At 45.6% G+C, this 11,934-nt stretch overlaps 1 protein-coding gene across 1 annotated transcript in view; it reads right to left on the minus strand.

Annotated features, from left to right (window-relative positions):
- ttn.1 (titin, tandem duplicate 1) overlaps positions 1 to 11,934 on the minus strand; it is a 147,543-nt gene that overhangs the window by 14,609 nt on the left and 121,000 nt on the right. The window contains exons 205-221 of the mRNA XM_058614083.1: positions 11,604 to 11,900; positions 10,523 to 11,110; positions 9,994 to 10,296; positions 9,407 to 9,703; positions 9,041 to 9,328; positions 8,631 to 8,936; positions 8,229 to 8,531; positions 7,849 to 8,154; positions 5,995 to 7,758; positions 5,441 to 5,734; positions 4,501 to 4,785; positions 4,116 to 4,415; positions 1,946 to 4,012; positions 1,554 to 1,856; positions 1,158 to 1,463; positions 472 to 762; positions 83 to 382 (exon numbers count right to left, since the gene is read on the minus strand). Of these exons, the coding sequence (XP_058470066.1) occupies positions 83 to 382; positions 472 to 762; positions 1,158 to 1,463; positions 1,554 to 1,856; positions 1,946 to 4,012; positions 4,116 to 4,415; positions 4,501 to 4,785; positions 5,441 to 5,734; positions 5,995 to 7,758; positions 7,849 to 8,154; positions 8,229 to 8,531; positions 8,631 to 8,936; positions 9,041 to 9,328; positions 9,407 to 9,703; positions 9,994 to 10,296; positions 10,523 to 11,110; positions 11,604 to 11,900 (8,598 nt within the window). The remainder of the gene's footprint in view (positions 1 to 82; positions 383 to 471; positions 763 to 1,157; positions 1,464 to 1,553; positions 1,857 to 1,945; positions 4,013 to 4,115; positions 4,416 to 4,500; positions 4,786 to 5,440; positions 5,735 to 5,994; positions 7,759 to 7,848; positions 8,155 to 8,228; positions 8,532 to 8,630; positions 8,937 to 9,040; positions 9,329 to 9,406; positions 9,704 to 9,993; positions 10,297 to 10,522; positions 11,111 to 11,603; positions 11,901 to 11,934) is intronic.

Here is an 11,934-nt window from a genome sequence, read left to right on the forward strand (position 1 = left end):
AAGTTCAGTTGAGATTTTAGTTTAGTGAGCTTGATTTTTGTAACAAAGACTAAGTTTGTCGCAAGTCTTTAAAGTCACTTACTGAAAGTGTTTCTGGCGATCATGGGTTCTGACTGCAGAGGGACTCCAGCGCCGTATTTGTTGACTCCCCGGACTCTGAACAGGTACTCTGTGTTCTTGAACAAGCCAGTGATGTTGCAGGTTATCTCCTTGCACTCTGCCTGCATGATGACCCAGTTGAGCCTGTTGGTGTCGCGCCTTTCCACAGTAAAGTGGGAAACCTCTTCACCACCGTCCTCCAGCGGAGGATTCCAGCTCAAGGTGCACGACTCCTCAGTGATTTTACTGATACTAATGCTGCCTTCACACACTCCGGGTGTGTCTGGGAAAAAACACATGTGCTCGTGTTATGTTGCTTTCTGGTGGAATCTCTAAACATACAAAATGTTTGGAAAATAGACATTTTCTTACCGAGCACTTTTACGTTGACCTCAGCAGTCTTGGTTCCACTCACATTTCGGACCGTCAGGATGTACTTTCCGGTGTCATCTCTGTCACAGAACTTGATGATGGCCATGGCCCGTGTCGAGGTGTACTGCAGATGGTACTTCTCACACATGTCCAGTTCCCTGTTGCCCTTGGACCAGGAAGCCTTGGGGTCTGGTCTGCCTCCTACAGCAGCATCCAGGACCAGGTCTGAACCAGCCCTGACCCTCACAGTCTCAGACATGAGTTTGCTGTCGAGCTGAGCCTTTGGAGGCTCTGTTGAGTTAATACAAAGAACCAAGTATTAAAATACTGATGGCTGATAAATCACCAGGTAACATTGAGGAGACGTCTCTCAGCAGCTGCCTGTAGAAAACACTGTTGATTGTGATGTTTTATTTCAATGTGTAAAACTGTAGGTGTACATTTCAGGTATGATTTGAGATTTGTTTTGAGTTCCACAGGGTCATTTCATAAATAATAATAATAATAATGATAACAATAAAATATAAGTTAATATTTCAATACAGATGAAACACAATTATACTTCCACACATGCATCATCATCATCATTATTATTATTATCATTATTATTATTGTTTTTATTACTATCAGTCAGCATTGTAGTTATATATATATATGTTTTTTATGGTCACAGATGAGGATCGTACCAAAGTCAGTCTTGCACTGTACAGAGCCTGTGGACAGTGAAGGCATACTGAAGACCTGGTTGGCATTCTTGGCGATGACCCTGAACTCGTAGGGCTCTCCTTCTCCCAGAGCCGTAACCGTGTAGAACTGGTCTGTCACATTGGTGTAGTTACACTTGAGCCAGCGGCCTTCACCGGTCAAAGTGTACGGCTTACGCTCGATTATGTAGCCCACAATGGGACTGCCGCCATCGTTAAGTGGAGCTGACCATTTAAGGGAGACTGTGCTTCTTGTAACGTTTGTGACTTCAGGTTTACTTGGAGGATCTAAAAAGTAGGAAAAACATTTGTTTCAAAGCAATTGAGAAACACACAGAGATGCGTTTAAGTTTGATGTTGAAGTGTATCTGAACTCACCGACTGGGTTTTGAGCGACTGCACCCTTTGAGGCCTCACTGGCTTTGCTCAGTCCAACACTGTTCATGGCATAAACCCTGAACTGGTATTCCAGGCCTTCCACCAGATCCTCCACCTTGTGGTAACACTCAAAGCAAGGGATCTTATTCTCCCTCACCCACAGGATGTTGTTCCTCTCCTTCTTTTCGATCCAGTATCCCGTCACTTTGCTACCACCATCATGGTAAGGCTCCTCCCACTTCAGGGTCATTGTGTTAGCAGTTATATTGAACACTGAAGGTCTGGTTGGTGGACCAGGAGGCGCTGTGAATAAAAACATATTTCATTTTTAAGTAGAGTCACATTTTATTTTAAGAGAAGATCTTATTATTCAGGGAGTTAAAAGTACATACTGAATGGATGTTCGGCGACGATGGTCTCAGACTCGGCAGGTTTACTGACCCCAAACCTGTTCTCTGCAGACACTCTGAATGTGTACTGCATGTACTTTGTCAGGTGGCTGACGTGAAGAGACGTGCGCTTCACACTGGAGTTAATCAGCTGCCAGGCAGTGGAACCAGACTCGCGCTTTTCCACTATGTAGTTGGTGATATCAGTGCCACCATTATCTTCGGGTGGTTGCCAGTTCACGACACAGGACTCAGAGGTGATGGATGTGATTTCAATTGGTCCACTTGGAGGACTGGGTCTACCTGTGACATTAACTTCAATGGTGAAGGTCTTGCTACCTGTCACATTCTCCAGAGTCAGGTAGTATTTCCCACCATCTCCTCTCATGGCCTCCTTAACGGAGATGCTGGTTCGGTCCTTAGCGATTTTGATGGTGACTCTGTCAGAGTTCTTCAGCCTCATTTCCTCCAGCTTCCAGGTGACTTTAGGAGCAGGTCTACCACTGATAGGAACATCGATGATAAAGGTGCTGCCAGAATTGCATGTGATCAGCTGGTTGGCGATCTCACTGAGGTCGGCAGCAGGTTCAATGTGAGGCTCTTTGACCAGCACGGATGCCAACGTTTCCCTGGGTTTGCTGAAGCCAGATTCATTCTTAGCCTTCACACGGAAGTCATATTCGTCGCCCTTGTTGAGCCTTTCAACCACATAGAAAAGATTAGTGGTGTTACCTGCCACAATCCACTTGTCTGTTCCCTTTTTCTTTGCTTCAATGATGTAGCCCTGGATACGGCTGCCACCATCGTGTTCAGGTTTCACCCAACCAAGGACCACAGAACTGTCTGTGGTATCCAGCACATCCATTCTCTTTGGAGATGCCGGCTCTGCAGTGGCAATGACGGGTTCTGTCATTTCAAATGCCTCGCCAACACCGTGCTGGTTCTCAGCTGAGACTCTAAAGAAGTATGGTACTCCCTCCAAAAGGTCCTGGATGCTCAGGGTGTGCTTTGTGCACTTACCACCAGACTGCTGCCAGGTGCGGCGGGAAGCCTCACGCCTTTCAACAATATAGTGATAGATTCTAGCTCCACCATCATTGAGAGGAGGCTCCCAGGCAAGTTTGACTGAGCCTCTGGACACCTCCTTGAATACAAAGTTCTGTGGAGGTCCAGGGGTGTCCATCACCTTTACAGTGAATGTTACAGCCTTACTGCCGCTGGTGTTCTCTAGGTTCACGGTGTATTTGCCGGAATCATTTCTTGAGCAGTTGTCAATGCTCAGAGAAGTGTGGCCATCTGTGGTCATGATCTCAGACATGACACCCAACTCACCTTCCTCTTTTACCCAGGTGGCAGTGGGAACGGGTTTTCCTCGGAAGTGGATGCCGAGGCACACTGAACCTCCTGCCTTGACAATGTGTGTCTGCCTGAAGGATGCATCGATGTCCACTGTTGGTGGAGCAAGTCGGTCTACAGCCTGGGCCGGCTCAGGAGTCTCCTTCTCCTCACCTCTACCCACATGATTGACAGCTGCAACGCGGAATCTGTAATCAGCTCCCGAATGAAGACCTGTTACGGTATAGTTTGTTTCTGGAACCAGCTCCTTGTTTGCTCTTGTCCACTCTGGCTCGTCTCCCTTCACCATCTCAATGATGTAGCCCAGGACCTCCATGCCACCATCTTCCGCAGGTCTGCTCCATTCCAGACTGATGGATGTGTTGGTGGAGTCGGACACGCAGACTACAGATGGAGCACAAGGAATATCCTTTGGCTCAGCAGCTTTGATTGGCAAAGAGATGTTGCTAAAAGCACCAATGCCGGCATCATTGACAGCCATGACACGGAACTCATATTCCATATCCTCTGTCAGGTGAAGCACCTTGTGAGCACAATCGATGATGGGCTTCTTGGTGATCACCTTGTAGAACCGAACGGTCTTCTTTTCTCTCTTCTCCACGATGTAGGACTGAATGGGGTTTCCTCCATCTGATGTTGGAGGAGCCCAAGAGAGGGTGATGCTTTCTCCGCTCACCTCAGTGGCTTCAGGAGTTCCTGGAGCATCAGGAGTAGCTGCAGAAGACATAGTAGTTGTTGAGTGATGATAAATGATAGGTACTCTGTATTTTTACTCATTCATTCATTCATTTACTCATTTGTTGATTTCTCCACTTACTGTACTGCAGCTGGGCAATGATGGGGCTGGATTCCAAAGGTCTGCCAACTCCAAACTTGTTCATGGCAGAGACCCTGAACTGGTACTCGTTGGACTTGATGAGCTTGGTTGTAGTGAAAGTGGTCGTCTTACATTCATCTGATACCAAGGCCCAGGAGATCTTGGCAGTCTCTCGCTTTTCAATGATGTAATGGGTTATTTCTGAGCAGCCATTGTTCTCTGGTGGGCTCCATGACAGAGTGCACCTTCCTTCTGAAATATTTGTGAAGGTGATAGGTCCCACTGGCTCCCCAGGTGTGTCTGCATCACACATGTTTAAGATGTTAGGACATTCACAGGTAACAAATGATAGATATATGAAGAGAAACGTGTAAAAACCCAGTACCTTGGACTTGAACAAGGATTTTCTCCTTCTTGGTTCCAGATCCGTTGGTTGCCTCCACAGTGTAGAGGCCACTGTGTGTACGATCAGCATCCCTGACAGACACAGTGCTGGATCCAGCAATATTGACGATGTCCATCATCCTTTTAGTGACCTGCACACCATCTTTGAACCAGATGACTTTGGGAACTGGACGCCCAGTGATGGTTACCTTCAGCCGAATGTTGTCTCCTGCCTTGACTGTCAAACCCTCAAAGTACTCTGGACCAAACTCGATGTTTGGAGAAGCTGGTAAAAAAGGAGAGGCATTAATTAAAAGTATGAATTTATCAAGCTTTAACAATGTCATTTTCAAAAATATGGAAGGGCGGAGTTTAAACCAAGCCAAGTGTTCCTGATACGACTTTAGTCATTAGATAGTTAGTGTTTAAATGTGTTAATGTCATAATGCTAGGCTAACTATTCTGCTGGAGTGAATGCTAGGCTAAATATGTTCATATTTACATAAGTTACCAGTTAGTCCAAATTCCTCACTCACTTTCTGCCCCGCCTTTCTATTGACTTTTTGTCTCATCTGTACTGGTATATCTGACATGAAATTCATCTAAAATCTAGCTTTGGTTTTCATTTCTGATAAAAGATCCAGACTTTGGACGAAGCTTTCACAACATTGTGCCTCACAAATATTTTACTCTTTTTCAAATTTCACATCAAATTTCACATCAAATGAAGCATCTTTGCTGACATAACATTTCTGTTTGCACCTTTAAATTTATGTTGCATTTAGTGTGAATGTATGATTTCAGTTACAAAACAGTAAGAAAAGCAGTGGAGGCAAAAGTGTGCAAAGTAAAGGAGGCAGTAATGCAAAAATGATGAACTTCTAAAACACCAAACAGGAACAACAACAGCAGTGTTTATCACGAGTCCCATCATGACTCACCATTCTCACTTCTAACAACAATCAAGCCAGAGGAGTTGGAGGGCGGGCTGACAACACCGATGGCGTTTCTGGCAATGACTCTGAACTCGTAGCGTTCATTTGTTGCCAAACCAGTGACAGTGTAGAGGCAATCGTGCACGTCGGTCAAGTTGGCCTTGAACCAGCGACCTTGTCCTTGGCGTTTCTCAACGGTGTAGCCGGTGATCTTGCTGCCACCATCACGTTTGGGTGCTTCCCACTTCAGTGTCACGGAGTCACTGGTCACATCAGTGTAGTCAGGCTGACCAGGAGGATCTGAAACAAAGGAGGGACAAGTTACAATTTGACAACTATAACAATCATTTATTATGAAAATTATTATCATTATTATTATTATTATTTCAGTCATTGCAGCAGAGCCTCCTGATTTAGAACAATCTTATTTAAGATTCTTGTTTTCCACATTAAAATAATATTACTTTTTTTTCCTTTGTAACATGGAAACAACACATATTCTGAGTGATATTTACTGAAGTTGGCCAAACTGAAACGTATTCCTGTGGATAAGCACTCACCAACAGGACTGACAGCCATGGTGGACTTGCTCTCGTCACTCATTCGGCTGAAGCCAGCATCATTCTGGGCGTAGACTCTGAAGGAGTACTCCAGACCTTCAATGAGCTCTTGAATCCTGTAATCTGTTTCTTTGATCAGCATGGTGTTTGCCTTTTGCCACATGACGCTATTCTTCTCTTTCTTCTCCACATGGTAGCCCTGGATGGGGGTACCACCATCATAGATGGGCTTCTCCCACTGGATGGTCATTCCGTCATTAGTGATGTTATAAACAAAAGGTGTGCCTGGTGGACCTGGAGGCCTGAATTGGTGTTTGGCAATGACCATCTGTGAGACCAGAGGCTCGCTGACACCATATCGGTTCTCTGCACAAACTCTGAACTGGTATTGGATGCCCTTGATCAGGTTGGCGACTCTAAACTGAGTATCTACTACACTGGAGCAAGCCATCTTCCAGTTGGTCTGGGAGGTGTCACGCTTCTCCACAGAGTAGCAGGTGATATCGCCGCCGCCATCGTCATTTGGCTCATCCCAGGAGATCATGATGCTCTCAGCTCTTACTTCATCCAGCCGGATGGGTCCAACAGGCTTTGATGGCGGTCCAAGAGTAATGACATGAATGTGGAATGATCTCCTGTTGACCTTGTTGTCTAGAGTCAAAGTGTATTTACCCTCGTTCTCCTTTGTCACGTTCTTAATCGTCAGCGTGGCTTTGTTTTCGGTCGTCTTGAAGCGAACCTGGTCACTCTCCTTCAGAGGAAGATTGTCTTTCAGCCACAGAATCGCAGGTCTGGGTTTGCCTTTGTATGGCAGCTCGATGTGCACATTGTGACCCAGACGGACGCTGATTCTGCCATCTGGATACTCAGTGAGGCAAGCCTCAGGCGTGATGATGTAGTCTATGACTTTAATTGGTCCACTCTCAACAAAATCACCCTGTCCCTTATCGTTCCTTGCAGAGACTCTGAAGAACATTTCTGAATGCTCTTTGAGTTTCTTGACCTCAAACTCACACTGTCTGCTGGTTCCTCCCAGTGACCACTCCTCACCCTTCAGCTTCTTCTCAATAACATAGTCAGAAATGATGCTTCCACCATCATAATCAGGCTTCAGCCACTGCAGAGTGACAGACGTCTTTGATGAGTCCTTCATGGAGACCTCCTTGACTGGTCCTGGAGTCTCTGTGGCTTTCACAGGCTCCAGCGTGTCACAAGGATCGCCAACACCGTTCTCATTCTCAGCTCGCACACGGAAGAAGTAAGGAGTCTTCTCAGAGAGGTCTTCAATGGTGTATGTGGTCTCTGTGCATTTGCTCATCACTGCAGAGTAGGATCTCTTGGAGGAGTCCCTCTTCTCGACAATATAGTTGGTGATCTCAGCACCGCCATCTAGGAGAGGAGGCTCCCAACACAGAGTCACCTTACCACGTGTCACCTCTTTCAGGACCAGGTTTCTGCACTGAGCTGGGGTATCCTGGACCTTCACGGACAGGGACAGTGTCTTTGGCTCTCCCACACCATTCTCTATCTTGACTGTGTACTTTCCAGTGTCCAGTCTGGTCACCTCGCGCATCACAAGAACAGTGCTTGTGTCTGAGTGGTGGAACTCGTACTTGTGGTTGCGATCGATGCATTCATCTCCTTTACTCCAAGAAGCAGTGGGAGCAGGTCTGCCCTTCAGGGGAACACACAGCTCCACATCCTTTCCAGCCTTCACAATGTAGTGAGTCCTCATGGCCACGTCTGAGTCAATCTGGGCCTCCTCTATGAAAAAATTTAAAAATATTCAGGGTCATACAAAAAGCACAACAGTTCACAAACAACTTCATATTTTGGCATTGCTGATAAATTTACCCAAGATATCTTTAGCCTGCACAGGCTCAGTCATCTCCAGAGGATCTCCGCGTCCAGCACAGTTCACAGCAGAAACCTTGAAGAAGTAGTTGACATCTGGTTTTAGGTCATGAACTGTGTACTCTGTCGTCTTCACCTCTCCCTTGGAGGAAATCATGGCCCATTCGCTCTCTCCCTCCACAAGCTTCTCCACCATGTAGCTGGTGACCTCACTGCCTCCATCCCATTCTGGCTTGGACCAGCCCAGGGTGATGGAGGTCTTGGTGGAGTCCACCACCTTCAGCTTGCGTGGCTCATATGGTGGATCTGTAAAGGAAATGTGTTTGTCAGGCCAAGCTGTTCATGAGTCTTTCTTATTTTGCGATGGTTAAGTGACGTACCAACTGGGTCAGCGGCTTTATAGAAGTCAGAGACATCAGAGAACGGACCCTCTCCAGCCTTGTTGATGGCACAGACACGGTACTGGTACTCATTTCCTTCAGTCAGGTGGTACACAGTCTGTTTGATATCAGTGATGGGGTCTTTGTAGACTCTGATCCATCGCAGGCTCCTCTTGTCGCGTCTCTCGAGGTAGTAGCCAGTCACAGTGCTTCCTCCGTCTACACCTGGTTTGTCCCATTGCACCACCATGGTGGACTTGGTGATGATGTTTACCTCTGGAGTTTGGGGCTGACCAGGAGTTACTGGAAAAAGGTTGGACCAGAAATACATTAGACAATCAGATATTTCAAACATCACTAGACTTTAATCTTCATAGTCAGCACTTTACAGCTTGGATTTACCAAAGGCGTTCTTGGCGATGACGGGCTCTGACTCCAGTGCTTCTCCCACTCCAAACTTATTCACACCCATGACCCGGAAAACATATTCATTTCCACGTCCTAACTTTCCAACAGCGATGTGTGTCTGTTCATGCTTGTCTGAAACCGTCGACCAGACAACTCGGCTGGTTTCCCTTCGCTCAACAACGTAGTGGGTCACCTTGGAACCTCCCTGGTCAGACTCAGGCACAGGTTCCCAGCTGAAGATAATTCTGTCTGCTGTGACGGAGTTGAAGTTGATAAGGCCGGTGGGGGGTCCAGGTTTGTCTAAGAGGAGGTAACAATAAATGGCAGCGTATTAATATAAAGGTTAAGAAAACATTTCAATATATTAAAATGTATCTGACAAAGAATCAAGAATTTCCAAATACCCAGGATTTCAATCCTGATGGTTGCAGAGGCTGATCCAAGAACATTCTTGATCTTGACCTCGTATGACGCAGTGTCAGAGCGAGTTGCATCCTTAATCAGCACAGCTGAGGAATCTGTTGTGCTTTCCACCGACAGAGTCGAGGTCTGTACCAGCTCCCTTCCATCCTTCAGCCACTCGATGGTTGGCAAGGGCTTGGCGATGATTCCAACGCTGAGCTTTACTGATGCTCCAGCTTTGTACTGGACCACATCCAGATACTCTGGAGGAAGGTCAATGGCCGGAGCTCCTGTGGTTCACAGATGAATAAATACATTAAGTACAACAAAAACAAAAACTTAAACAATCAATGTAAATCAAGACTCACCACATGCATCCACACATGTGACTGGGCCAGCAATCAGAGATGGATTGCTGACAGACCCAATAGTGTTCTTGGCGTACACTCGGAATTCATAAGATTCATCCTGGCTCAGTCCAGAAACAGTGAAGCCCAAATCAATGATGTTGCTGAAGTTGGCCTTCACCCATCTTCCACTGGGAGCTTCTCTTCTCTCTACACTGTAGCCAGTGATCTTGCTGCCACCATCATATGGAGGCCTCTGCCAGGCCAGGCTGACCGAGTTCTTAGTGACTTCTGTGATGCGTACGCTTGCTGGAGGCTCTGTGCATTTTAAATGAAACACAATGTTATTTAAAAATCAGTGAACTTTCTAATGCTGTACTCACACACATGCGTGGTGACCTTGCCTTCATCACTTTGACAAATTAGCAAGTTTTCTTATGACACTGCTCTGCTCTCAGAACCAGGCATTAGACACTGTCAAGTATTTAAGTGACACATACATGTGAATGTTCCGTTGCAGGTTTATTATTAATTCATTTAATTTACAGTAGATGATGTGGATTCCCTAAAAGTAGACTGAGTACACTGAGACAAATGCAAAGACTCACCGCAGGCGTCAATTGCAAGCACCTCTTCAGACGTCTTGCTCAGTTTTCCAATACCAGCGGCATTTTCAGCTGCCACTTTGAATTCGTAAAAGAGACCAGGGCAGATTTTTGTTATGCGCCACTGGTTTCCTGTGATTGCCGTCTTATTGACCTTCTGCCAGAGGATGCTGGTCCTTTCCTTCATCTGGAGATGGTATCCAATTACGGGGTTTCCACCATCGTTGACTGGCTCATTCCAGCAGATGGTAAGTGTCTCTCTGGACACAAAGCCAACCCATGGTGTGGATGGAGGTCCCGGGACAGCTGTTATTGAGAGAATCAAAACAAAAGTGTTGAATCATCAACATAAAACAAAACCTGCATCATGACAGGGTTCTATTTTCTCTTTATGAATCTGAAATTGAAGCAGATTTTTAAAATTATATCAATGATTTATAACTTCAAGCTATTATCTTTGCCTCATGGCGACAGCACAATTAAAGAACTGCGTCAGTGAAGCTACTTAGTAATGTAACGTAATCAAACTCACTGTATGGAAGCTTGATCATGATAGATTTGCTGTCAAGCTGGTCGCTGACACCATTGCGATTCACAGCTTTGATTCTGAACTGATACTCCTCCCCCTTTGTCAGCTTGGTCACTTTGATGGAGCTTCTTGCGATGTTGGTCGATACCTCCTCCCAGGAGGGAGTGCTGGTTTCACGCTTCAGAACAATGTAGTTAGTAACAGGACTGCCACCATCATAGTCTGGAGGAGCCCATTTCAGACAGACTGTGGTCTCTCCGATATCTCCAACCTCAACTGGACCAATAGGAGGACCAGGCCTGTCCAACACGATGAAGATGATGAAAATCTTTGTGGTACCTCCTGCATTTGAGGCAGTTACTTCGTATTTGCCAGCATCACTTGCGATGCTTTCATTCAGAGTAATGATTAAGCTGTCTGGTGTTACTTCTGTCAGCAGCCTGGTGGATCCTTTGATGACCACGTTGTTCTTAGACAGAGTCACCTTAGGTGTGGGCCTGCCAGTGAGCGGAATGTCAAAGGTAAGTTTGGATCCTGCTTTAACATAAACTGTGTTCTTGGGGTAGTTCTTCAGGTCAAACTCTGGAGCCTCTGTTGGAAAAAAGAGACAAGACTGTCATCAGTAACCACATTTGAGAATTCACTTGGTATTCTGGAAAATAGAGCATATCCATTTATTACTTTACACATGAGTTCCTTTAAATCAGTGTTTCCCATACTTTCAGTTTGTGGACCCACTTTTTAAATAAGATGACAACCGATGCTATTTAAACAAATAATAAGTATTAATCAGACACGTTATTTAATGCATGTGACGCTGAAAACACATAAAACACATCCATCCTTCTGGCCCTTATCTCACGATAGTCTTACTAACTTAAGCTACAGTCTGTTCTGTTCCTCCATTTTTTAGTGCCTTAATCATGGATTACTATTATGGTAGAAACAGCAACTGTGTGGAACATAAACAAGCTTCATTATGTGATTCACAGGTGTACTGTAGGAATAAATGTTAAAGCTGGGAAAACAATCCCTGACCCACTCTTTGCAAATGATAATAAATTGATGTAACTGGATGGAATACCTTTTATTTCCTTGACAATAACTGGTACGATCATCTCCTTGGGTTCACTGAGTCCAGCGTGGTTCTCAGCACGTACTCTGAAGAAGTACTCAGCACACTCCCTGAGACTTTTGATGGTGTGAGTCATGGTCCTCACAGTGGCGCACTTCACCCACTTTGTCTGTCCCTTCTCCAGAGCATCAATAACATAACCTTTAACTCTGCTGCCACCATCGTATTCTGGTCTTGTCCAAGCAATGGTGACGCTGTCTTTGGTGACATTAGCAACTCCAAGTTTCATGGGTGGACTTGGTACCTCTGTAACAGATAATGATATATTCGTAATGAAGCA

This window comes from Solea solea, chromosome 2 (assembly GCF_958295425.1).
Source record: "Solea solea chromosome 2, fSolSol10.1, whole genome shotgun sequence".
Classification (NCBI taxonomy): domain Eukaryota; kingdom Metazoa; phylum Chordata; class Actinopteri; order Pleuronectiformes; family Soleidae; genus Solea; species Solea solea.